At 39.4% G+C, this 27,522-nt stretch overlaps 1 protein-coding gene across 5 annotated transcripts in view; it reads left to right on the top strand.

Annotated features, from left to right (window-relative positions):
- LOC124233072 (neogenin) overlaps positions 1–27,522 on the top strand; it is a 247,290-nt gene that overhangs the window by 158,857 nt on the left and 60,911 nt on the right. For 3 of the 5 annotated variants that reach the window (XM_046650148.1, XM_046650145.1, XM_046650146.1), the window contains exon 8: positions 23,566–23,785. In XM_046650148.1, the coding sequence (XP_046506104.1) occupies positions 23,566–23,785 (220 nt within the window). The remainder of the gene's footprint in view (positions 1–23,565; positions 23,786–27,522) is intronic. The other 2 variants (XM_046650149.1, XM_046650147.1) reach the window with 1 other exon arrangement.

Below are 27,522 nucleotides of genomic sequence, written 5' to 3'. Positions count from 1 at the left end.
GTAGGACCCAGTAGAGAAATTTTAAGGATGAATAGTAAGATACTTGAACATTCATACATATATTTTTATGATAATTTCAGAATGGGACAAGCACCTACAGCAATTTTGAATGACTTCCCAATGGCAGTTAGAAAAATAGCTTATCTCTTTGGCCTATTGGTATTATGATGATGTTACCTTATAGATGCTTCTGAAATGCCAGGGTGCTTTCACTAAGTCATTTTTTTTTTTTTTACAAATCAGACTTAAAGTATAAGGTAAGACAAGAGATGAAAAAGAAAGAATGGTTGAAAAGTTGAAAAATTGTGAACTGACTTTTTACGAGAATCTGGTGCCCCACTCACCACTAGGACAGCTGTTTGTCGTTTTTGCTCTTGAAGTGGCGACACTCTTCAGCCTGGCCTTTCCTGCATCCACTCCCAGGAACCTGACTGGGGTTAGAAGTGTTTCCTGTAGCCATAGAGCAATTTTCCTTTTGTTCAGGAATCCAGAGTGTAGATTTGGGCTCCAGTGGCACCAACCATTTAGTATTGAATTAGCCCTAAACGAGAGCCAACTAGATAGTTAATAGTGTAATAGAGTTGGAAATGTAGAACGTTATATGAATTCCAAACTACTAATGAGAATGCTTGAAGGCTTATCTTGTGAAATTGAATGTTGAATGTATATAACTTTTATTTGAAAAAGCAAGTAAGTTGGGCAAAACTTTTCCGAGTTAGAAAAAAATAATTTAAGATTAATTTGGAGGTTGAATAGCTTATATTTACTTATATGCCCATAAACATCATTCTGGCCTCTCTTGGCTAATAAGAGTATTACTTTTACTTGATCTTAGAATGTTGGGGAGAGCTGCCTAGTTTTGTGTAGTTAAAAGTTTTTATTTTCCTGTAAACTAAATAAGTCCTTTTTAGAAATTCAGCTTCAAAAGTTTTATGATATAAATTTATATTGTAAAGTCCTTAACCCCACAGTTACATATTTTTGTTCTTAAATGTTTTCTTTCTTTTTTTTTAATGGGGAAGATTGGCCCTGAGCTAACATCTGTTGTTGATCTTCCTCTTTTTGCTTGAAGAAGATTGTTGCTGAGCTAACATCTGTGCCAGTCTCCCTCTATTTTGTATGTGGGATGCTGCCACAGCATGGTTTGATGAGTGGTGTGTAGGTCTGCCACCTGGGATCCAAACCAGTGAACCCCGGTCTACCGAAGTGGAGCACACGAACTTAACCACTGCACCACCAAGCCAGCCCCAAGATGTTTTCTTAGTTTTTATTTATTTGTTCAGTCACTGAACAAACACTTATTGAAAGTGTTGAAGATATTAGTTCGTGCAAAGGAAACAAATGAATATAACAAAGTAAAAATGCATAAATATTTCTTACAATGACCAGAGTTTAGAAATGTTTCTAATACAGTATTTTTTTTATTAGAATGGTACTTCTTTGAGAGAGTATTGATAATTATAGTAATATCTTAAAAGTACTTGGAACTTATACTCCTGGCCATGACAGAGTAACTAGTACTGGACGAGCCTTCCTGATGTAAACAGCTAGAAAACTGGGCGAAATATACAAAATAAGTGTTTTTAGACCTTTGGAAATATGCAGGACCATAATCCCTAAGAGAAGAGAAACAAATGAGGTGAGCCCCATAGTCACCCCCAACTTTCTGCCTGGAAGTTCTTTCCAGAACACAGGACAGAGTTGGCAGAGGGGAGCAGACAGCTTTTCAGTGAGCTAAGGAGAGTTTAGGGCTACAGAGGTAGTTGGAATTTGTGGGGCAGGCTACTGAGGAAGAGAGAGATGTGCAAAGAAGCTCAATAAAGCTCCATCGGGTTCCCCTTGAATCCTTTGCTACATACGAAGCTGCACATACACAGAGCAAGACTACACAAGTCCAGACAAAGAACCTCTATTAAGGAGAGAATAATTACTGGAGAGCTGAAAAATTACTGGAGCATACACAGGGTTGAGAAATGTTCACATTCTATCCAGAGTGGAGGCCCTTGTTTTTGGGGTTTTTTTTGTTTTTTTTAATTAAGATTATGATAGTTAACAACCTTGTGAAATTAGAATTGTACATTATTGTTAGTCATGTTGTAGGTGCACCCCTTCACCCTTAGTGCCCTCCCCCCATCCCCCTTTTCCCCGGTGACCAGCGATGAGTTCTCTTTGTCTCTCTGTTAACTACCACCTATGAGTGGAGTCATACAGAGTTTGTCTTTCTCTGTCTGGCTTATTTCACTCAACATAATACCCTCAAGGTCTATCCATGTTGTTGTGAATAAGACGACTTTGTCCTTTTTTATGGCTGAGTAGTATTCCATTGTATATATATACCATATCTTCTTTATCCAATCATCAGTTGCTGGGCACTTAGGTTGGTTCCATGACTTGGCTATTGTGAATAATGCTGCGATGAACATAGGGGTGCATGGGACTTTTGGAATTGCTAATTTCAGGGTCTTAGGATAGATAGCCAGTAGTGGGATGGCTGGGTCATAAGGTATTTCTATTTTTAACTTTTTGAGAAATCTCCATACTGTTTTCCATAGTGGCTGCACCAGTTTGCATTCCCACCAACAGTGTATGAGGGTTCCTTTTTCTCCACAGCCTCTCCAACATTTGTCACTCTTGGTTTGGGATATTTTTGCCATTCTAACAGGTGTAAGGTGATATCTTAATGTAGTTTTGATTTGCATTTCCCTGATGATTAGTGATGATGAGCATCTTTTCATGTGTCTATTGGCCATCTGTATATCTTCTTTGGAGAAATGTCTGTTCATGTCCCCTGCCCATTTTTTGATTGGGTTGTTTGATTTTTTGTTGTTGAGCTGTGTGAGTTCTTTATATATTATGGAGATTAACCCTTTGTCAGATATAACTTGTAAATATTTTTTCCCAATTAGTGGGTTGTTTTTTTGTTTCAATCCTGTTTTCCCTTGCCTTGAAGAAGCTTTTTAGTCTGATGAAGTCCCATTTGTTTATTCTTTCTATTGTTTCCCTTCCTTGAGAAGACATTGTGTCTGAAAAGATCCTTTTAATACTAATTTCAAAGAGTGTACTGCCTACATTTTCTTCTAGAAGCCTTATCGTTTCAGGTCTCACCTTTAGGTCTTTGTTCCATTTTGAGTTTATTTTAGTGAATGGTGAGAAAGAATGATCTGTTTTCATTCTTTTACATGTGGCTGTCCCGTTTTCCCAGCACCGTTTGTTGAAAGGGCTTTCTTTTCTCCATTGTAGGCCCTCAGCTCCTTTGTCGAAGATTAGTTGTCCGTAGATGTGTGGTTTTATTTCTGGGCTTTCAATTCTGTTCCATTGATCTGTGCACCTGTTTTGTACCAGTACCATGCTGTTTGGATTACTGTAGCTTTGTAGTATGTTTTGAAGTCAGGGATTGTGATGCCTGCAGCTTTGTTCTTTTTTCTCAGGATTGCTTTAGGAGTTCGGGGTCTTTTGTTGACCCATATGAATTTTAGGATTCTTTGTTCTATTTCTGTAAAGAATGTTCTTGGGATTCTGATTGGGATGGCGTTGAATCTGTAGAGTGCTTTAGGTAGAATGGACATTTTAACTATGTTTATTCTTCCAATCCATGTGCATGGAATGTCTTTCCATCTCTTTATGTCGTCATTGATTTCTTTCAAGAAAGTCTTGTAGTTTTCGTTGTATAGATCTTTCACTTCCCTGGTTAAATTTACCCCAAGGTATTTTATTCTTTTTGTTGCGATCGTGAATGGGATTGACTTCTTGAGATCTTTTTCTGTTAGTTCATTGTTAGTGTATAGACATACTACTGATTTGTGTATGTTGATTTCATATCCTGCAACTTTGCTGTAGCTGTTGATTGTTCCTAATAGTTTTCCTATGGATTCTTTGGGGTTTTCTATATGTAAGATCATGTTGTCTGCAAACAGCAAGAGTTTTACTTCTTTGTTGCTATTTGGATTCCTTTTATTTCTTTTTCCTGCCGAATTACTCTGGCCAACACCTCCAGTACTGTGTTGAATAAGAGTGGTGAAAATGGGCATCCTTGTCTTGTTCCTGTTCTGAGAGAGATGGGTTTCAGTTTTCGTCTGTTGAGTATGATGTTGGCTGTGGGTTTGTCATATATGGCCTTTATTATGTTGAGGTATTTTCCTTCTATACCTATTTTATTGAGGGTTTTTATCATAAATGGGTGTTGGATCTTGTCGAATGCTTTCTCTGTATCTATTGAGATGATCATGTGGTTTTTGTTTCTCAATTTGTTAATGTAGTGAATCACATTGATTGACTTGTGGATGTTGAACCATCCCTGTGTCCCTGGTATAAATCCCACTTTATCATGGTGTATAATCTTTTTGATGTATTGCTGTATTCAGTTTGCCAAAATTTTGTTGAGGATTTTTCCATCTATGTTCCTCAGTGATATTGGCCTATAGTTTTCCTTCTTTGTGTTGTCCTTGTCAGGTTTTGGGATCAGGGTGATGTTGGCTTCATAGAATGTGTTAGGAGTGCTCCATCTTCCTCAGTTTTCTGGAGTATTTTGAGAAGGATAGGTTTTAAATCTTCTTTGAATGTTTGGTAGAATTCTCCAGAGAAGCCGTCTGGTCCTGGGCTCATATTTTTTGGGAGGTTTTTGATTACTGTTTCTACTTCTTTACTTGTGATTGGTCTATTCAGATTCTCTATTTCTTCCTGATTCATTTTGGGGAGGTTGTATGAGTCTAGGAATTTATCCATCTCTTCTAGGTTGTTCAATTTGTTAGCATATAGTTTTTCATAGTATTCTCTTATGATCATTTGTATTTCTTCGGTATCTGTTGTGATTTCTTCTCTCTCATTTCTAATTTTATTTATTTGAGACTTCTCTCTTTTTTTCTTAGTGAGTCTGGCTAAGGGTTTATCAATTTTGTTAATTTTTTCAAAGAACCAAGTTTATGTTTCATTGATCCTTTCTACTGTCTTTTTTGTTTCAATATCATTTATTTCTGCTCTAATTTTTATTATTTCCCTCCTTCTACTGGCTAAGGCCTTTGTTTGTTCTTCTTTTTCTAATTCTGTTAGGTGTCGTTTGAGGGTGTTTATGTAAGATTTTTCTTGCTTATTGAGGTAAGCCTGTATTGCAATGAATTTCCCTCTTAGGACTGCCTTTGCTGCGTCCCAAATAAGTTGGTAAGGTTTGTTTTCATTTTCATTTGTCTCCAGATAATATTTGATTTCTTCTTTAATTTCTTCAATAATCCATTGTTTGTTCAGTAGCATGTTGTTTAGTCTCCACATTTTTGCCCCTTTCCCAGCTTTATTCTCGTAGTTGATTTCAGTTTCATAGCATTATGATCCAAAAAGATGCTCGATATTATTTCAACCCTCTTGAATTTATTGATGCTTGCTTTGTTTCCCACGATATGGTCTACCCTTGAGAATGTTCCATGTGCACTTGAGAAGAATGTGTAACCTGCTGTTTTTGGATGGAGTGTTCTATATACATCTATTAAGTCCATCTGGTCTAATTTTTCATTTAATTCTATAATTTCCTTGTAGATTTTCTGTCTGGATGATCTATCCATTGGTGTTAATGGGGTGTTGAGGTCCCCTAATATTATTGTATTGTTGTTGATGTCTCCTTTTAGTTTTGTTAATAGTTTCTTTGCAAATTTTGGTGCCCCTGTGTTGGGTGCGTATATATTTATAAGTGTTATGTCATCTTGGTGGAGTGTCCCTTTGATCATTATATACTGTCCCTCTTTGTCTTTCTTTATCTGTTTTGCTTTGAAGTCTACTTTGTCTGATATACATATGGCAACACCTGCTTTCTTTTGTTCATTATTAGCTTGGAGTATTGTCTTCCATCCCTTCACTCTGAGTCTGTGTTTGTCTTTGGGGCTGAGGTGTGTTTCCTGGAGGCAGCATATTGTTGGGTCTTGTTCTTTGATCCATCCTGCCACGCTGTGTCTTTTGATTGGAGAGTTCAATCCATTTACATTTAGAGCGATTATTGAAACGTGGGGGCCTACTGCTGCCATTTTATCACTTGTTTTCTGGTTCTTTTCATTTCCTTTGTTTCTCCTCCCATGATTTTTGTATTCCTAATTCAAGTAGGTAAATTTCCGTATTGGCTTTCTTCTTATTTGTAATTTGTGTTTTTATTCTTGTTATTTGTTTAGTGGTTACCAGGTGGTTTGTATGACACATCTCATAGATGAGATAGTCCTTTTTCTGATAGCCTCTTATTTCCTTAAATTAAAATGTTCCATCCCTTTTCTCTTCCCCTTCAGGTTGTTATTGTCATATTTTTTTTTTCCTCTTCCTTTTTGTGTTGTGAGTTTGTAGTTAAACTGACTAGGTTATATTTATTCTTGGTGTTTCCATTCCATTTATCTTTACTGTTTTATTTAACTTTTACTAACCTGTTCTGATGGAGAGCTGCTACTTTCTGTTATTGTCCTTCTGCTTATCTCGTTTGTTCTGGATTTTGTAACCCCTTTCCTTTTTTTGGTTTTTCAGGTATGAGGTTCTTCCTTAGCATTTTTTGAAGAGGCAGTCTTGTGGCAATGAACTCCCTTAACTTTTGTTTATCTGGGAAAGTTTTTATTTCTCCATCACATTTGAAGGATATTTTCTCTGGGTAGAGTATTCTTGGCTGCAGGTTTTTGGCCTTCAGAGTTTTGAATATTTCATTCCAATCTCTTGTAGCCTGTGAGATATCTCCTGAGAAATCTGCTGATAGCCTTATGGGGGTTCCTTTGTAGGTTATTTTCTTATGCCTGGCTGCCCTTAGAATTTTCTCTTTGTTGTTGACTTTTGCCTTCTTCACTACTATATGTCTTGGGGTTGGTCTTCTTACATTGATGAAGTTTGGAGATCTCTTGGCTTCTGTCACATGAAGTTCCATCTCTCTTCCCAAGTTTGGAAAGTTGTCAGCCATTATTTCTTTGTAGAGGCCTTCTGCCCTCTTCTCCTTCTCTTCTCCCTCTGGTATACCTATAACCCTTAGGTTGCATCTCCTAATTGAGTCGGATAATTCTTGGAGACTTTCTTCATTTCCTTTTAGTCTTAGTTCTCTCTCATCCTCTGTCTGCAGCATTTCTATATTCCTACCCTCCAAATTGCTAATTCTGTCCTCCATATTATCGACCCTACTGTTCAGAGAGTCCAGATTTTTCTTAATCTCCTCCCTTGTGTTCTTCATCTCCAGTATTTCTAATTTGTTCTTCTTTATAGTATCAAGGTCTTTTGTGACATAGCTCCTGAACTCATTGAGTTGTCTATCTGAATTCTCTTTTAACTCATTGAGTTTTTTAATAATGGCTGTTTTGAAATCATTGTCATTTAGGTTATAGATTTCATTGTCTTTGGGATTTTTTTCTGGGTACTTATCATTTTCCTTCTGTTCTGGAGATTTAATATACTTTTTCATACTGCATGATGGCGTGGATTTGTGCCTCCACAGAGAGATAGAGTTTAGTCGCTGCTTCCACTTGTTGCAACTGGTGTTGGGGGGGGGGGAGTGGAGCAGCTGTTTAATCTGCACCAACCAGGAACCCTGTCAGCTGTTACTGACTGGACCTGGGCCCCTCCTCGTAGTCACAGTGGTCCTGTGGGGTCCCTCGTCAGTTGTGGGTGCACTTGCAAGGGGGCCTCAGGCTGCTGGTGCCTACTGTTGCAGACCACCTAGACGCACCCCCTCCTTGGGGTCTGCAGCGGTATTATGGGCTTTTCCAGCAGCCAGGAGCAGGATCACCTATAATCGCCGCTCTGTCACTGTCAGAGCCCACAGGATCATACTTGTCCACTATAGGTCCCAGCTGAGCTATGGGTATCTTCTGCAGTATGTGGTTAGCTCACCTAGCTGTGCTACTTCTGCCCCAGGGCCTTCCAGCCTTGTGATTGCCGGTCAGGACCTCTCCACTAGTGCTGTGCAGAGGTTTTCGCTGAGGCTGCTGTGGGAACCTAAAGTTCCCCCCTGGGCCTCGTAGCTCTTCCACCGGAGGTCCACCCAGCCCCCAAGCACGTCTGTGGGAAGTCTGGGAACCTCTTCCACCATCCCGTGCACAGCCAGAGTCCATGGGCCCAGCAACGGCTGGCAGGCTGGTGCCCTGCCGGGAAATCCATTCCCTGGGAGCTTCCCGGTGTTCTGAATGCTAGGCGGAGCCTCCCTGCTAATGGCGAGCAGAGGCTTTTCCTGCCAGCGGGTGTGGGACCCTGGAGTTTTCCCCTTGGCCTCAGAGCCGGGTACTGGAGCTCCACCCAGCGCCGAAGCATGTCCATGGGAAGTCTGGGTGCCTCTTGCACCGTTCCGTGCACAGCCAGAGTCTGTGGGCCCGGCAGCGGCTGGCAGGCTGGTGCCCTGCCGGGGAATCCACTCCCTGGGAGCTTCCCGGTATTCTGAATGCGGGGCAGAGCCTCTCTGCTAATGGCAAGGAGAGGCTTTCCCTGCCGGCGGGTGCAGGACCCTGGAGTTTCCCCCTGCGCCGTGGAGCTGGGCTCTGGAGCTCCACCCAGCCCCCAAGCACGCCCACAGGAATCTTGGGCAACTCTTGCACCATCCCAGGCACAGCCGGTGACTGTGGGCCAGGCAGCAGCTGGCGGGCTGGTGCCCTGCCAGGGAATCTGCTCCCTGGGAGCTTCCCGGTGTTCTGAATGCTGGACGGGGCCTCCCTTCTAATGGTGAGCAGAGGCTTTCCCTGCTGGCAGGTGCAGGACCCTGGAGTTTCCCCGTTGGCTGCAGAGCCGGGCGCTGGAGCTCCACCCAGCCCCCAAGCACGTCCACAGGAAGTCTGGGCACCTCTTGCACCATCCCGTGCACAGCGGAGACCGTGGGCCTAGCAGCGGCTGGCGGGCTGGTGCCCTGCCAGGGTATCCGCTCCCTGGGAGCTTCCCAGTGTTCTGAATGCTGGGAGGGGCCTCTCTGCTAATGGCGAGCAGAGGCTTTCCCTGCTGGCAGGTGCGGGACCCTGGAGTTTCCCCCTGGGCTTAGGTGTAATCGCAGGGGGCTTAGGTAGGGCTGTTGTCACTTGTTTCCACTGTTGCTCCTCCGGTGAGTGCACACTCCCACCTTTGGTGCGTGGCGATGCTATGGGGGAGTCCACTGGAAGAGAGCCTCTTGCAGGTACTAGGCTGTCCAGGGGTCGGGGGTCGGAGAGTTTTCACCTATCTCCACCTCCTCCCAGGGGGAAGTCCGTCAGCCTTCCTATGTATAGCAGCACGGGTCTCTCAGGTGTCTTGAGATGCTATCTGGATATCCTTTGTTAACCGGTGAATGTCCAATTAGTTGTAGATTCGAAGGGGGAGAGACAAAGAAGACTACTCACTCTGCCATCTTGGTCCTGCCTCCCCAGGCTCGTGTTGAATGAACATCCCACATATTTAGCAGAAAGTATGAAAGGCTGTATTTTAAGAGTAGGGCTAATATAGCTCTAGATTCAAGGCTACTATAGAACCATCCTAAAAGCTTAAAAGAAACCTTGGAAGGAGCAAGTTTATTTGTGAGGGTGACTGCCTGGAAGAACAAAGTTCAACCCTGTACTAAGGAAGATGACAAAATCCAAACAACCAATAGGTAGCACACAAAGTATCTAGCATGTAGTCAAAATTAGTAGACATGCCAAAACATAAATAAATAAAGGAAAATGTGAATCATAATCTGGAGAAAAGTCAGTCAGTAGAAAGCAGACCCAGTAATGGCAGACATGGTAAAATTAGCAAACAAAGAATTTAAAGCAGCTATTGTAAATATGTTCAAGGATGTAAAGGAAAGCATGAACACAGTAAGAGAACAAATGGTAGTTCAATAAAGAAATGGAAATATCAAAAGACTAATTGGAAATTCTAGTACAGAGAAATACAATATCTGAAATAACACTTGGAAGAGCAGAAGTTTACCAGAAAAAAAACTTAAGGAAAATCAATGATTCTAATAAGTGTAAGTTTCTCTTTCCAGCTATCTTGTTGAACTGTACCTAAAGGTTCACATACGTTAATGTTAATATAATCGCTCTTACCACAGCTCTACATAGTTGGAACATTCTTATCATATAGCTCTGTGCAAGTAGTATGTTAATTAATTTTAAACAATTAATGAGTGCCGTATAGGATAGTGAAATAAACTGTTACCAGTTCCAGATGTGAGGAAGCCTGTGGCCTTTGGGTTATTGCTAGCTCAGTAGGTCTTATCAGTGTGATGTGAAGGCCAAGAAGCTTTTTAATCTTTGGTTACAATGACAAAAATATATAGTATCCTTATGTGTGTTTTGGCCACTTCATTTTAAGAGTTTATAGAAAGATTTTGAAACCATGTTATAGACAACAAAAGAAAGAACCAGGCAGATTTGATCAAAAGAAGAGAACTACCTTCAAATACTTGAAAGGAGTCTTTGGCAATTGATTCATATTTAAGATTATGGTATTAAAAAAAAGTATTGAAAACTCTGTATGGATGGGCCTTTTAAAAAACTTTATTCTGAAATAATTTTAGAGTTACAAACGTGTTACAAAGATCATACAGACTTCTTGTAGTATACTCTTCACCCAACTTCATCTAATGTTAACATCTTATATAACTGTGATACAGTAAACAAAACCAAGAAATCGACATCAGGTAATTATTAACTAAACTACAAACTTTATTCTGATTTCACCAGTTTTTCCATTGATGTCCTTTTTCTGCTCCAGAATCCAATTTTGGATCCCATATTGCAGTTAGTTGTCATGTCTCCTTAGTCTCCTTCAGTCTGTGACAGTTCTTCAGTCTTTCCTCGTCTCTCATGCCCTTGACGTTTTCAAAAAGTATTGGTCAGGTATTTTGTATAATGTTTTCAATTTGGGTTTGTCTGTTGTGTTTTCCATGATTACATTAAGGTTATGGATTTTTTTGAGGGGGGCGCAGATACTACAGAATTGATATGCCATTTTCAACACATCCATATCGGGGATACATGATATCAATATGTCTTATTATTTGGTAATGTCACCTCGATCATGTGGCTAAGGTGGTGTCTGCCACATTCCTCCATTGCAAAGTTATTCTTTTTATCTTTGTAATTGTTAAATATTTTAAGGGATATACCTTGAGGCTATGAAAATATCCTGTTTTCCCTTGAACTTTTGGGGTGAATCTTTGTAACCATTGGGCTTCATCACAGAACACTTGGGCAGTCAGTCTTTTCTGTTCTCATTGCTTGGACCTCACCAGAAGACAATATTTGTATGTCTTCTCTGCTTCTGTTTAGTTTATCTGGAGAGGAATGCTGTCTCCTGCCTGGTGATAGTAACCCTGGTTGCCAGCCTTCTGGAACTCGTTGAGGAAGGAGATAGGGACTTCCACATTTTAGGATGTCACCTTAATCCCCCTGTTGGTCACCTCTGAGCCCAAAGCCTTTCTGGTTTAGCTTCTCCTGAGTGTAAACCTCCTATCTCCAGGGATGAGGTGGAGGTTTAACAACTCTGAATTCCTCTGTGCCCCAGTCATTCCTGTCTCCTGAAGTGCTGCCGATTCCTCAAGTTCAGTTGGTTTGAGTCTCATCAGTACCTCTGGAGGCACTTGGATTAATTCTGCTCCACTAATTAACTTACTCTTCTTCTGTCCACCCTTTTCTCATGTATTTTGGATTGGGATTACAGATATCTCTTCGTTTCGTCCAAAATGGAGTTTGTGTTCCTATTTCTCGTCCTTTTTGTTGTTTGGGGGTATTTATAAAGTGGTAGACTCAGAGATTATTTGGCCCTCCGTCCTAAAACTGAAGCCAAAATAGCCTTTCAGAAGGTTATTTGGCATCATCTCTCAGGCTTTCAAATACATAAACCTTTGGCTCAGCATTTTCACTTCTAGGAATTCGTCTTACAGAGGCTGGCCCAGTGGCACAGCGGTTAAATTCGCACGTTCCGCTTCAGTGGCCCAGGGTTCACCGGTTCAGATCCCAGGTGAGGACATGGCACTGCTTAGCAAGCCATGCTGTGGCAGGCGTCCCACATATAAAGTAGAGGAAGATGGGCACAGATGTTAGCTCAGGGCCAGTCTTCCTCAGTAAAAAGTGGTGGATTGGCAGCAGATGTTAGCTCAGGGCTAATCTTCCTCAAAAACAAAAAAGGAATTCATCTTACAGGAGTGTTTACACATGTGCCCAAAGATACGTATATAGGAAAGGTTACAGAAACATTGCCCATAGTAGCCAAAATAAATAATTAAATAGTGGAAACAGTTACAGGAACATTGCCCGTAGTAGCCAAAATAAATAAATAAATAGTGGAAACAGCCTAAATATAAGTAACAATAAGGGAATGATTAAATAAATTGTATATATTTATATTATAGAATAATATGCAGCAATTGAGAATAATGAGATTCATTTGTATATACTGATGTGGGAAGCTTTTAAAGACATATTATGTAATACAGCAGTTTGCAAAGTACCATGTTTGGTATCATTTCATTCTCACTCTTAGGTGTATATATAAGTGTATCATTGAAAAGGAAAATATTTGTAAGAATACACACCAAACTTTTAACAGTGGTGTTATGAAGATGATGATAAGTGGAACTTTAATCCTTTTACTTTGTATACTTCTATATTGTGTGAATTACTTTTTTAAGCTTATTGTGTTTGATTTTTAAATAAAAAGCATGAAATAGACTGCTTACAGAAGTAGTCGAATAAAGACTGGATGTTTTCGGGCAGAGGCCCTTTGAAAGGAGCTCTCTGCTGCTAGACACTGTCCCAGGTGTCATTTGGTTCAGGATTGCCCCAACTGGATTCCTGGTTGGAGGAAGAATGAGAAATGCTTGGTCAACAAACTGAACAGGTTCTTCTCCTATAGAATTGCTGGAAGTTAAATATTAAAATATGCAAATGAGCATGGCAGGTCACCACAGTCTCCCAAATATGACTGTTCTCCTTTCTCGTGGTGGACCTGTTAACATCTCCCAAAAGAGTGCTCTGTGGAACTGTGCTTTTGTTCACGTCGCTGTGATGTTTGGAGCAATAAGCACGATGTAAATCGCACTCAGTTCTGAATAGTGAATTCTGAATAATGCTGTTGTGAACGTTCCTGGGAAATAGCAATTTAGGAAATTCCTTTACATAAGGAAATGAAGGATTATAGAAAGAGAGAAATTTTTCCCCAAGATACTTTTTTACCTTTTGAAGGAATTTAGAAGATTTTGAAAAAAGATTTTAAAACTAATCTATTTTCAAAGAAAGATTACCAAAAAGGAACAAAATATGGATTTCAAAAGAAAACTTAAAATGTCTCCTCACAGCTCGCTTGACTGGTGTGAGTGGCTGTTGGGTTAGGATGATTGGGTTCACTTAACCAAGGGCCGCAGGCCCAGCACAGAATTAATGGTCTCTACCTGGAAACTGCTTGAAGTGCATGGAGGTACTGCTTGAACTCATCATGATAAACTACTGAGGGTGACGCTTCATCAGTCACAGATCTAATGAGCCATTAAAACTGGAGCTGTCAACCGCAGGGTACCTGGATTTTGAAAGTCATTTCTCAGAAGAATGAGGAGCAGCTCCGATGACTTCCTCAGGTAATGTAGAGCTGGATCAGGAGAAATGGAATCCCTCTTCAGAGCTCACAGATCACTTCAGTGAGTCTCACTTAAGAGCCTATTAGGGTCATTAGGTTTCAGTGACAGTGCCAGTGTGAGGCTGCTGCCAAGCTTTGGAGCAGCAGGTCAGAGCCAGCAGCATGTTTAATGTTGTTCAGATTTTGAAAGTGTAATACCTTTTGTCAGATTTCCCGGTTGCCTTTGACTTCAGTCAGATTTACATGGTGTTTATTGCTCTAAACATAGTAGCAGTGTGAACATAGGTACAGAAGTGGAGAAGCCCATTCTTGTTTAGTAACCAGGCTAACCTAGAGCACAGCATGTCCTGGAAACAGGACTGGACAGCTAGGATAGGCCCAGAATGTGGAGGACCTCGAACACTGTGCTGAGGTGTTTGGACTTTCTTCTGTGGGTGGTTTTGGGGACTGATGTGATCAGATCTTTTATTTTCGGGAGTGAACTCTGGTGGCAGGATGGAAAGAAACCAGCATAATTCTTAATATAATCAGAACTCTTTTTTTAAGAAACAAAGATTTTTACTACATTTGGCCTAGAGATCTGTATAATTCAATTATGCTTAGGGTCCCTGGATGACCAGTTGGCATTTGTAAAATGTTGAGTAATTTCTGGACATTTAAATTTTGTGAAGACTTCAGATTGGTTGATTTTAGGCTCTGATGTTTTGAGTAACAGAAATGTCCTAGGACTCCCTGTAATTATTGCTGTTTTATACTAGAAAAAAAGTATGTTTAATAGTTTCAACTAGCTAGTCTAAGCCATTTCATTCTAACAGTTTTATTGAAGTGTGATTTACATACCATAAAATTCACCCATTGTAAGTGTACAATTTAGTAATTTTTAGTAAATTTATAGAGCTGTGGAGTCATCATCATAGTATAGCTACAAAATGTTTCCATCCCCCCAAATTCCCTAATGTCTGTTTGCTGTCAATATCTACTCCTACCGCCAGCCACAAGCAATCAACGATTTGCTTTCCGTTTCTGTAAAAGTGCCTTTTGTAGTCATTTTATATAAAAATGGAATCCTACAATATGTAATCTTTGTAACTGGCTTCTTTCATTTGGGGTCATGATTTTGAGATCACCTACATTGTGGCATATGTCAGTATTTTGTATCTTTATTGCTGAATAGAATTCCTTTATATGGATATACCTCCTTTTGTTTACCCATTTTACATTTGAATTGTTTGTAGTCTTTGACTATTTTGAATAATGGTACTGTGAACGTTTGTGTGCAAATCTTTGTGTGGACATTTATTTTCATTTCTCTTTGGTAGATTTCTAGGAGTAGAATTTCTGGGTCATATGCTAACTAAGTTTATGTTTTTTAAGAAAACTACTATAAAATTCTGTTTACAGATGACATCATTTTGTATATGGAAAATAAGGAATCCGTGAATAAATTATTAAAACAATTAAATGAGTTCAGCAGGAGTCAATATCAGTATACAAAAATTATTTGTATTTCTGTATACCTGCAGTGACCAATCTGAGATTGAAATTAAGAAAACAATTTCATTTATAGTAGCATCAAAAAGAATTAAGTACTTAGGAATAAATTTAACAAAAGAAGTGTAAAACTTATGCTCAGAAAACTATGAAACATTTTTTAAAGAAATTAAAGATTAAATACAAATGGAGACACTTCATCAGTTGGAAGACTTAAAATGTTCCCACCAAGAATGTATGAGGATTCCAGTTTTTCCACATCCTTGCCAACCTTTAGTATTTTGTACCCTTTTTGATTCTAGCCGTTCTAGTGGGTGTGTAGTAGTATCTCCTTGTGGTTTTAATTTACATTTCCCTAATGACTAATGCTGTTGAGCACATTTTCATGTGTTTGTTAGCCATTTGTGTGTTTTCTTTGATGAAGTGAATGTTCAAGTCTTTTGCCCATTTTTAAATTGGGTTATTTGTTTCTTATTGATTTATAAGAGTTTGTTGTATATTCTGATCCTGAATATATATTCTGAATTATTTATTCAAGTCCTTTATCAGATATATGATTTGGATATATCTTCTGTCATTCTGTGGCTTGTCTTGTCACTTACTTAGTTATGTTTTTCTTAAAGTACAAAATTTTTATTTTTAATAGAATCCAATTTTTTTTTTCTTTATGTCTTATGTTTTTGTTGTCATGTCTAAAAATACTTTTCTAGGTCAAGGCGTGAAGATTTTCTCCTATATTTTTTCTAGTTTTAGTTCTTCCATTAAATCTGTGAGCCATTTTGAGTTAATTTTTGTATATGGCATCAAGTAAGGATCTAAGTTCTTTACTTTGCATATGGATATATAGTTGTATCAGTGCTAATTTTTGAAAAGACTGTTCCTCGCACTTTGAAATTTCTTGACATGTTGGGAAAAATCAATTGACCACAAATGTAGGGGTTTATTTCTGGACTCAGAGTTCTCTTCCACTGATCTGTATGCCTATTCACATGCCGATACCAGACTTTTTTTTTTTTTTTTAAAGATTTGTTTTTCCTTTCTCTCCCCAAAGCGCCCCCAGTACATAGTTAGATATTTCTGGGTCCTTCTAGTTGTGGTATGTGGGATGCTGCCTCAGCATGGCTGGATGAGCGGTGCCTTGTCCAAGCCCAGGATCCAAACTGGCAAAACCCTGGGCCTCCTAAGCAGAGCGCGTGAACTTAACCACTCGGCCATGGGGCCGGCTGGCCCCTAGCCTGTCTTGATTACTGGAGCTTTATAGTAACTTTTGAAATTATGCAAGTCCTCCACCCTTTTTCTTTTCAGACTTGTTTTGGCTCTTCTAGGTCTTTGACATTTCTGTTAAATTTTAGGAGCAGCTTGTCATCTTAACATTAAATTTTCTAATCCATGAACATTTATTTATTTAAATTTCCTTTTTATTTAGATCTTTATTTATTTAGATGTTCTTTAATTTCTCTCAGCAATGTGTTGTAGTTTTCAGGATGCAAATCTTACACTTCTTTTCTTAGATTTATCTAAATATTTTATTTGTTTTTGATGCAATTGTGAGTGGAGTTGTTTTCATAGTTTCATTTTTGGATTGTTCATTCCTAGTGTATAGAAACAGGGTTGGTTTTTTTATATTGACTTTGTATCCTATGACCTTGCCAAACTTATTTATTAGTTTTACTAGCCTTTTTTTTTGTAGATCCATTAGGGTTTTCTACACAGATAATTGTGTCATCCACAAATAAAAACAGTATTACTTCCTCCTTTCTAATCTTTATTAACTTTTTCTCTTTTTCTTGCCTTCCTGTGCTGGCTAGGATTTCCAGTGCATAATGCTTAATATAAGAAATGAGAGCTGACATCCTTGTCTTATTTCCAACTTTACCGAAAAAGCGGTTTATCTTTCACCATTAAGTATAATGTTCACTGTAGCTTTTTCAAGTTGAGGAAGTTTACTTCTCTTCCTGTTTGTTTGAGAGTTTTTTATCATGAGTATGTGTTTGATTTTGTCAAATGCTTTTTCTTCATCTATTGAAATCAGTTCTTTCTCCTCTCAATATACTGTATTATGTTGATTTTTTGGTATTAAGCTAGTCTTGAATTCCTTTGATAAATCCTATTTGATCATGATGTATAATCTTTTTAATATGTCACCAAATATGAATTGCTAATATTTTGTTAAGGATTTTTGTATCTATGATCATGAGGAATATTGACCTGTAATTTTCTTTTCATGTGATCTATTTGTCTGGCTTTATATCAGAGTAATACCGGCTTCACAAAATTATTTAGAAGTATTTTTCATCTATTTTCTGAAAGAGTTGTGAAGGACTGATATTATTTCTTCTTTTAAATATTTGATAGCATTCAGCAGTGATACAATCTGGGCTTGGACTTTCTTTGTGGGAAGATTTTTATTTACTAATAAAATTCCTCCATTTGTTATAGTTCTATTCAGATTTTGTGTTTCTTCAGTGGGTTTGGTAATTTTTGTCTTTCTGGGAATTTTTCTATTTCCTCTGAGTTGTTTATTTGTATAAATTTGTTCCTAACATTCACTTATAATTTTCTAGTGTCTCTAGGGTTGGTAGTATGTCCTCTGTTTGATTCTTGATTTTGATAGCTTATGTTCTCTCTTAATTTCTTAGTCTCATATCTTTTTTTTTTTTTTAAATCTTTGTTCCAGAAGAAAGCAGTCACAATATTTGGGCTTCACCTGGCATGTATATATCATTTATTTGTTTGTTTCTATTCTTTTTTTTTTTTTTTTTTGGTGAGGAAGTTTGGCCCAGAGCTAACGTCTGTTGTCAGTCTTCCTCTTTTTTGCTTGGGGAAGATTATCCCTGAGCTAATGTCTGTGCCAGTCTTCCTCTATTCTTTTTGTATGTAGGACGCCACCACAGCGTGGCTTGATGAGTGGTGTGTAGGTGTCTGCCTGGGATCCAAACCTGCGAACCCTGGGCTGCTGAGGCAGAGCACACGAACTTAACCACTATGCCACTGGGCTGGCCCCTCATCATTTTTTTTTAAGAACTTGACTAAAATTTTTTAAAAATTTTCCCCATCTTTATTGAGGTATAATTGACAAATAAATGGTAATATATTTAAAGTGTACAACATGATGATTCGATATATGTATACATTCTGAGAGGATTCCCACAATCAAGTTAAGTAACACATCCATCACCTCACATAGTTACCTTTTGTGTGTGAGAATGCTTAAGATATAAACTATTCAGTGAGGTAGAGGCTTAGATAATTCATGTGACACATTTCGTCTCTCCTTATAAAGATATTTAAATTTCCCTCTAAGTACCACTTTAGCTGCAGTCACAATTTTTAATATGATGTGTTTTCATTTTCATTTACTTAAAAATTGTCTTTCTTGTGATTTCTTGTTTTACCCTTGGGTTATTAAGGAGTGGATTGTTTGATTTCCAAATATTTGAATTTTTGCTACATTTCTTTGAATTCATATATTTTGGGGCTTTGTTGTTAAATGCATATGCATTTATAATTGTTATATTCAAAGAAGAAATATACAACTCAGTGATAATAGTTGGAGATTTCAATATCCTACTCTCAAAAACTAATAAAAGAATTAGAAAAAGTTACAGTATAGAAAACTTGAACAACTATCAGCCAACTTGACCTAACATTATAGAGCCTCCACCAAACAGTTCCAGATACAGAGTCTTTCCAGGCACACATGGAACAATCTCCAGGATAGACACAAACAAGTCTCAGTAAATTTAGAAAGACTGAAACCATATAAAGTAAGTGACTGACCACCATAGAATTAAATTAGCTATCCACAGCAGACCCGTTCTTTGTCTGGGGCTTGCTTTCCCTTGCTCTTAGAGTGGTAAATCCCTCAGGCTCAGGGTTCTTGCCCTGTAACAACCTGCTGCATGTGCAGGCATCCATCCTGGGCCCTTGGCGTTGCCTTCGTGGGACTTGGGGGGTCTGGGGAGCTGAGGAAAACAAACAAGAGGCTCTGGCTGCTGCCAGTGTCCTGAGTAATGAAGGTCTCTGTCTCTGATGTAAGATTTGTCTTCATCAGCATGCATGAAACAGTAATAGGCTGTCTTGTTAACTCATAAGTAAAGTAAAATCTCAGACCCTGCCTAGTTCTTGACAGTTTCCTTTAGTTCTTTGAACATATTTTAATAGCTACTTTGAAGTCTTTGTTAAATCTGTTATCTGAGGACTCTCTGAGACATTTTGTATTGACTGCCTTTTTCACCCCATGAGTATGGGTCACACTTTGTTTCTTTGCATATCTCTTCTTTTTTTTTGTTGAATATTGGATATTTTGATAACGTATTGCAGCAACTGTGGTCTTGACTCTTTCTCTCCCTGGCAGTTGTTCTTTGTCATTTGTGTGCCAGCTTCTCTGGACTAAATTACTGACGTGTCTTCCCTCAGTGTGCGGTCACTGATGTTTCTGCTTAGCTTTTGTTTGTTATTTTCTTGTTTCTATTTGTAAGCCTTGTTTGCTAGGTAATTGCTGTGTCTGTATAGATTAGTGCGCAGCCAAATATCAGTCAGAAGTTGTGCTCAAACACCTCAAGCCCATAAGCCTTCTACTCTCAGCTGATGGATCTGTGTCTGGTTTGGGGAATGCATTCAAAATTCAGGTCATTTTTTAGTCTGTCCCAACTTTTGTTTCCTGCCAGGCTCTCCCACTTGTTCTCTGAACACACACACAGTTCCGTTGGCCAGGGGTGTGTGGGTGGCCTGGGCCTGCTCCTGTCTCTGCTGCACATACACATGGCTTTCAGTTAACCTGGGACATGTGGAGAGCTTATCAAGCCGCCTTATCACGTTTGCACCTCACCAAACTCCTTGTTAAGTCTCCAGCTAGTTTACCATCCATTGCTTGCCCTCAAAAAGACCAAAACCTAGGGCTTGCCAAGCCACTGGCCCTTCCTCTACACTTGCCACCAAGATTGCCACTTTAACTGACAATGCTCCACATCACATCAGCTTCCTCTGGCAGCAGCAGCAAGCCATTGGTTTCCATGGCCTCCCTACCCTGGTTGAACACCACCCCAACAGAGCTGGGGGGCTAGGAGCAGCCCCGGGCAAGGGTACCACATATTGGCTCTTCTTACCTGAAATGTGATAGTTTTCATGTATAAATGCTTCTCAGTTTGTTATATGCCTTTGGACAGTTCCTAGTTTTTGTCAGTTTTTTCTCCAGCTTTGTAGTTGCCAAAAAGTTCCCCAAATGGGAAGATTTGTTGGCATCCTCAAACCATCGTGCTAGAAGTCTGAAGTCCCAATCTATATCATCTTGCCATTGATGCTGGTATAACTTAACTGCCTATTTGGTTCTCTGGGGTTACAAAGACTCTTCCCCTTACCTGCTCAGCTAGAACATGGAACAGCACCAATAGAGCCAATCTAGAGATAGTGGGTATAGAAAACTGGGACTACAGTGAACATGGATTTTTCCCGTGGCTAATTAGGAATCATTTACGATGATCCAGCATTATTTATACTTTTATTCTACGTAAAACTGATAAAATACATTGGCAAAGCAAATGTTTATGTAACATAATTATGTAAATATTATTTGTGTACACTGTATCAGCTAAAAAAGTTAAAATGTTGCCTTGTGTAATGAGATTTGGGAAGCATTGGTCTCTATCGCACTAACATTCTCCCTAATTTTTCTTCCACTTATAAATTCTATAAATATACATTTATTGATTATCTAAAATATACAGAGGCATGGTGAGTGATTCCCAGATGAAGCAGATGCAGATTTTATCCTCAAGGAGCTTTTAGGTTAGTATAAATGATACAGTGTGAACATAAAAAATGTAGGTGGGAACTGCGGGCTCCACTGAAGAGTTACAGATGTGTGCTATGGACGGGCACCAGGCTGATTCAGTCCCCGTCTGAGTGATTCTCTCAGTAATCACCATTGCTTCCATCACCTCTCCTCCCTGCTGATATCCCCCTCAGTTGTCTTTCTACTTACATTCTTGTGTCTGTCACCCATGCAGGCTCACCGTGGTGGCAACATGGATCTAGTGTTTCCACATGCACTTGTCTCATTGATCCTCATCTGGTTCCTGTCAGCCTGGGACATGGGTAGGGAGCATTATCTGTTCCAGTTTATAGACAAAGGAACTAAGATCAGAGAGACTAAGTGACTTGCCCAACTTCACGTTATTAGGAAATGGCAGAGTCAAGTTTTGAACATAAGGTCCTTATACTCGAAATCCTGGGTTTTTTCCAGTATGCTGTGCTGCCTCTCACACTGCAGACTCTCTCTCTGTGGCCAGCAGATAGTTGGGAAAAATTTAGCTTGGTGAGTTGGGTCAGACTTGGAGGCAGCTTAGTGTGTTTCTGGGCAGGCACAGAAATGAGGCAGCAAAGCAAGACTGTGTTCAGGCTACTTTTTGAAGCATTTCCCTCTGAGGGTTTTTCGTGACTTTTAATTTTACGAAACTCGGAGATCCACATTTCCAGTGGCTTCTTATACATTTCTCCTGTGAATGTTGGATCATTACTTTCAACACAGCATGTTCATCACCAAATTCACCATTTTTCCCTCAATCTGTTCTTTTTTAATAATCGTTTTCTCCATTAATGACACCACCAACCACCTGTTCTCCCAAGTCGGAAACCCGGGAGTCCTTGCCTCCTGTTTAACCTTTACCCAAGCAGCTAATCCTGTCCTTTCCACCCTACCTCGTAGGGCTGTTGTGTGACTAAACTGACACAATGTATGAAAAACAACTCTGAAAGCTGTGAATGAGAGGTATTTATTTCCTCTGAGGCAGCACGTCTGTGGAAGCATAGGGGACAAGAATGAGGCCTCAGAGCCCACTCAGACTTAAACTTGCTTATAATATTGACGCTTGTGTCAGTGAAGTGTGGACTTGTAGCTGAACGTGGCTTCGTTGGTTTATGTTTTGATAGAACTCTGCACTCTTAAAGGCAGTTCCTCAAAAGGATGGGAAAAGGAGTGGGTGAGAGAGGATAAGTGATTTGCCCAAGGTGACACACTTAGCACGTGGCACAACTGGGACTAGAACTCCTGTTGGTTAAATCTAGAGGCCTCTTAAACTAAAATCCAAGGTTGATTTTAAAATTTGACCACTTACTACGTGTGACCTAGGACGAGGGATTTAGCCCTTTTAAATGTCAGTCTCTACATATGAGATAGAGATATAATGAGAGTGCCCATTTCATATCATAGAGTTGTAAGGATTGAACACATCCATAGAAATAGCCAGAGCAAGGTGCAGAAAGTGCTCAGTAAATGGTGGCTATTGGATCACTCTTTTCCCTTCCCCACCTATCTAGAAGCTTTAGGTTGGTCTTCCTCTGTCCTTTCCCCTAGAGAATTTATTCTATCTAGCATATTTATTTAGACTGCCCCACTTCAGATTGTCTTACAGTCTGGAAGATTGTCACAGACATTTCCAGGAGGTTGTTGCCCTACTGTGTCATTGAAAACTAGGTCCAGAATTTCCGTGTTTTCCTCGCTACTTCTTTTCTACTAATTTCCTCATTAAGGTTACGACACAGTTCTAATGAACTCCTTTAGTTAAAAATTGTGAGATTACGTTTATACTTTCTGGCCCCAGGTGAAGGAGATTTTAGGTTCAATATGAGGAATAAACTTCTAAAATCAGAAGTGCCCAACAACAGAATGGACTGCCTTAGAGGTAATGAAGTGACCCATGACTACAGATGTGCAAGCAGAGGCTTTTGGCTAGTGGATCTGTGACTTGCCGCCGCTTCCTCTGTCCCATGCAGTCCCTGAGGTCTGCAAGCTGTTGTAACATCCATTGCAGTGAGGACTGTAACAGATCAGCCAACCACATATTGTGTTTTTTGTGACTTTGTAATTTTTGATTCATGATTTTATACTGTCATAGTTAAATGAATTGATAAGATGGCAAATGAACTATAACTTAGTGAAGTGAGGAAGGTTGTCAGACTTCCCTGGGTATTGCCAAGTACAGAGAGCAGAACTTAATATTGGACTGAAGTTGGAGATGTGGCTCTCGAATCTCCTACAGAGCCGAAGCCACGCACAGCTCTGCAGTGAGATTACAGTAGCCTGGGGCCTGTGTTGAGTGTAACTAGGCTCATCCGTACCACACATGTTATTTCATGTTTTGATAAAAGTACGAGAAAATATTGAGGTTTTATCATATATGAGACTTTTATGTGCAAGATTTGACAGATGTTGCATGCTGCTTTCAGGATTAAAGAAAATTATTTGCGCACTGCTGTGTCCTTCTGTGAGATGATTTATTCCCAGCTGTCACCTTCCCTGTCCCTTACCCACGACCGTTATAGTGCCCAGGAGGTCTGCTTGCTCTACGGTGCTGTGTCTTGAATAGTGCCCATTAGTTCTCAGTAGTTACCCCTGGCCTGCATGTTAGCCTTCAGTTTAATGGCCTTTTTTATGTTCATTCATTTTATTTTATTTCCCATCGTGGTTTTGTTTATTTCTTTTTTGTTTTTGTTTTTTCTGTTCTCTTTTTTAAAACCGTCGTGGTTTGCCCTTCATATTCCCCAATATTTGCACATGACAAGATGTTGCCATCCCAACATTACCTCCCACTTCACTGACCAGTGCCACTACTGACCATCTAGCACCAGCCACCACGGGACCACTGCCTTCAGCTCCTCGCGATGTCGTGGCCTCTCTGGTCTCTACCCGCTTCATCAAATTGACATGGCGGACACCTGCATCAGATCCTCATGGAGACAACCTTACCTACTCTGTCTTCTACACCAAGGAGGGGATTGCTAGGTAAGTGCCTGTGTGTCTGAAGCCAGTTGGTTGCATCTTGGTCCACCCCGGCCCACTCATGCTCACTGGCTCTTTCTTGTACAGCACCTGTACCAGTTTTCAGTCCAGAAAATATGATCACCAAGATGCATCTTTCCTAATTTAAAAATAAATTCCCAGGGTCTGACCCAGTGGTGCAGCAGTTAAGTTTGCACGTTCTGCTTCGGTGGCCCCAGGGTTCACCGGTTTGGATCCCGGGTCTGGACCTATGCACTGCTTGTCAAACCATGCTGTGGCAGGCATCCCACATATAAAGTAGAGGAAGATGGGCATGGATGTTAGCTCAGGGCCAGTCTTCCTCAGCAAAAAGAGGAGGATTGGCAGCAGATGTTAGCTCAGGGCTAATCTTCCTCAAAAAAAAGAAAGAAAAAAATAAATTCCCAAACAGACTGAAGTCCTGGTATTCTTTCCTACTTTTTGGGGACAACTTGGGAGAGGGTAGATAGAGCTATTTAGGTGGAGGTATTAAAATATAGCCAGAACTACTCTTTTTTCATAAGGTTTCCTCAGCGTAGGAAGTTTCTCAGAACTTTCAGATTCTAGAAGTTACAGTAGACTTAAGTTTTTAAAGCAATCTTAAATGAATATTTCCCTGCACCTATGTGGATATGGGCCACTGAGCTCCAAGGGGTCTCCTTAGTGACTAATTTTCCTAAAACAGCATTTTCATTAAATTCCTCTCCATCTCCGTCTCTTTCAGGAACTCACTCACATTGCCTCTCCATTTTCATAGGAGACTTTCCAGAATTTCCAAACTACTTTATCCACAGTCTAGCTTTATCTGTCCAACCTTATTTTCCCTTAACTCACTTTCTAATGATACCTGTCTAATTCCGTCACTGTGCAGCCTTTTTTCTCAGTCTGTTCTCTTCCGTCTCTTCCCCTTTCTCAAGTAAAGCTGAATTCAGTTAATCCTTCTTGGCCCAAATTAAGCCCCATGAAGCCCTCATGAATCTTTCTCCCCCTTTTCAGCTCATGTAGCATTTCTCTTGTATACGTGTTTATTCTACTAATATTGGCACTTAATTATGATAGCACGTGATCTTATACTACCACAAGTTGTTACTCTTTTATTTTATGTGTATTTGTGTTGTTTTTACAACCAGATTATAAACTGTTTGGGAGGAACTGGGCTACGTGCTCACTGTGTATTCTTAACACTGCTGAGTAGACTCCTTCATTGTGCTGCTACTTCACACTGAAATGAGAAAGCTAAAATATCTGTTTTGGTTAGGACCCCTAACACTGAAATAAAGTTTGTATTTCTACTAGTGTGTTTACATTTGATATATATTGTATTTAGTACCAGACTGGCAAGTTCAGCAAGTATAGGAACCTTAATCAAGTCAAGACCCCTTGATTTAACAGTCTGAGAAGTCTGAGTGACATAATTTGAGCCAGATGGATGGAGCTACTCATAGGATATGTTTATCTGAACACTCTATTGGATGTTTGGGGAATAACAAAGATAAGGAAACAGAGTTCTAGGCGCAAACGGGTAAGACATTACTACTAAACAGTATTTGTCTTAAAATGTCTCCAACAGACTTTCAAATCTCATTGCAAATTTCATAGGATTTCATAGAAGGAAGAAAGCATTTAGTAATTCCTCATAAGAGCCAGCTTATTTCCATGACTGAGCCTTCACTGTTGTTGCTTCTACCAGAAGTGTATTTCCCTCACAAATAACTGTGTCTGGCTCTTGACTGTCATCTTCAGATGGTACCTCCTCATGCCTTCCATGAATGCCCACCCAGCTTAGCCCCTCAGTCACTGTTACACAGTGGTGTGCTAGAGCTAGCTTGTTCCCAAGCCAATTGTTAGATTTTGAGGAAATTTTCAAGCCTGATGACATGACATGGTAGCTCGAAATTGGGCATGGTGGGAGTATTTATAAGTGCTGCAAACCACAGCCAATTGTACACTGCTTACCAGAGCACCACTGCTATCACATTGCCCTGGGTTGGGTTTATTTTGGAACACTTTACACTGAAATTTTCTCTTTTTATTAACATATTTATTGTGTCTCTCTTGTTCAGTAGAGTATCAGCAGCACCTGGAACAGAGCCTGGCATATAGTAGCACTTAAACAAATATTTGTCAAGTGAATAAATTTCAGTCAGTGGAGAAATTATTTAAGAAATCATGTTGAAATAATTGACTCCATTTGGCGGAAGGAATAAAAATTATCTCTCTGTCTTATATCATGTATAGCGACAATAGATGGATCAAGAGATATTTTTAAGACATAAATGTGTTAGAAGAAAATATAGAAACTGTTTCTTTCATTTGAGTATGAAAGACCTTTTGAAGGAAGACAGGAAATCCAGAAGCCATAACAGGAGACATTGACAAAGTTTATTATATAACAGGGTAAATTCCATGTGATAAAACATCATGTAAGCAAAATCAAACTATTAAGTGGTAAGCTGGGAAAAAATTTGTAACATTTACAAAAGATTGTATTGATATCCAATCTATATAAAGACCTCCTACAAATTGTAAGTAAAAGGCAGATATCCCAAGAGGCAAATGGTACTTGTAGATGACTCATGGAAGTTAGTGGAAAGCCCAGTAAAATTACAAAGGTTTTCACCATCACTAGCAATCTTGGAAATATAAAATAATCAGTTACCATTTTTTTACCTAAGGCTAGCAAAAATTTTAAGTTGATAATATCCAATGTTAAGTGAGTTAAATGCTGAGAAGAAATCTGCTCTAGGCTCTTAGTGGCAGTATAAATTAGAGTAGCCTTTGGAGAAGGTAATTTGGCAGAATTTTTTATCTTTTAACACACATACCCTTGCTTCCAACAATTACACTTCTAGGTGTCTGTCCTATAGATATACAGATACACATATGCATAGGGCACTTGTATAAAATGTTTATTGTAGCATTGTTTGTTTTGAAGCACTGAAAAAAGGAAAGAGTGTAAATGTCCATTGAACGTAAATGTCTGTTGATAAAGGGATGGACATGTAGTTCAGATATAAATATCCATATGAAGTATGATGCAGGAATTTTTTTAAGTGGCTTTTATCTATATATTTTGATGTGTATGTGAATGCCTAAAGCATGATTCTCAACCAGGGACAGTTTGCCCCCCACCTCCCAGAAGACATTTGGCAATGTCTGGAGACGTTTTGGGTTGTCACAACTGAGATGGAAGGGGATGCTTACTGGCATCTGGTGAGTAAAAGGTGGAGATGCTGATAAACATCCTACAACGTACAGGGCAGCCCCTACAACAAAGAATTATCCTGCCCAAAATCTCAACAGTGCTGAGGTTGAGAAAGCCTGGCATGTAGAGATCTGGTAAGATACAGGTCAGTACATGCCACAGGTGGGCCTCAGGGTAGGACAGGTTTTGAAGAGGGAGAAAAACTCGGACTTGAAATTTTTTTTTAACTATATATACTTTGGTTTTTAATGAAAATCTATCACATTTAAATTTTTTAATTTATGAATCATGAGTTGAAATGAGCAGAGATGATTAATAAATGAAGTTGGAATTGAGAAAAATATGAGAGTTAAGTTGGCAGGGGCAGGCGGACAGGACAAGTATCTATAAAGGAAGAGGAGATGCAGAGAGGATCCAGTTTAATTTGTGTGTCTGGTGTTTGAAGAATGGGAAAAGTAACAAAGCTAGCCTAACTGGGCTAGAGTTTTTGGTAGAAATTAGTAAGAGATTATAATAA

The sequence above is a fragment of the Equus quagga genome, unplaced genomic scaffold, assembly GCF_021613505.1.
Source record: "Equus quagga isolate Etosha38 unplaced genomic scaffold, UCLA_HA_Equagga_1.0 153_RagTag, whole genome shotgun sequence".
Classification (NCBI taxonomy): Eukaryota; Metazoa; Chordata; class Mammalia; order Perissodactyla; family Equidae; genus Equus; species Equus quagga.
Note: the sequence above shows the minus strand (reverse complement) of the source record. Positions and strands in the feature narration are given on the sequence as shown.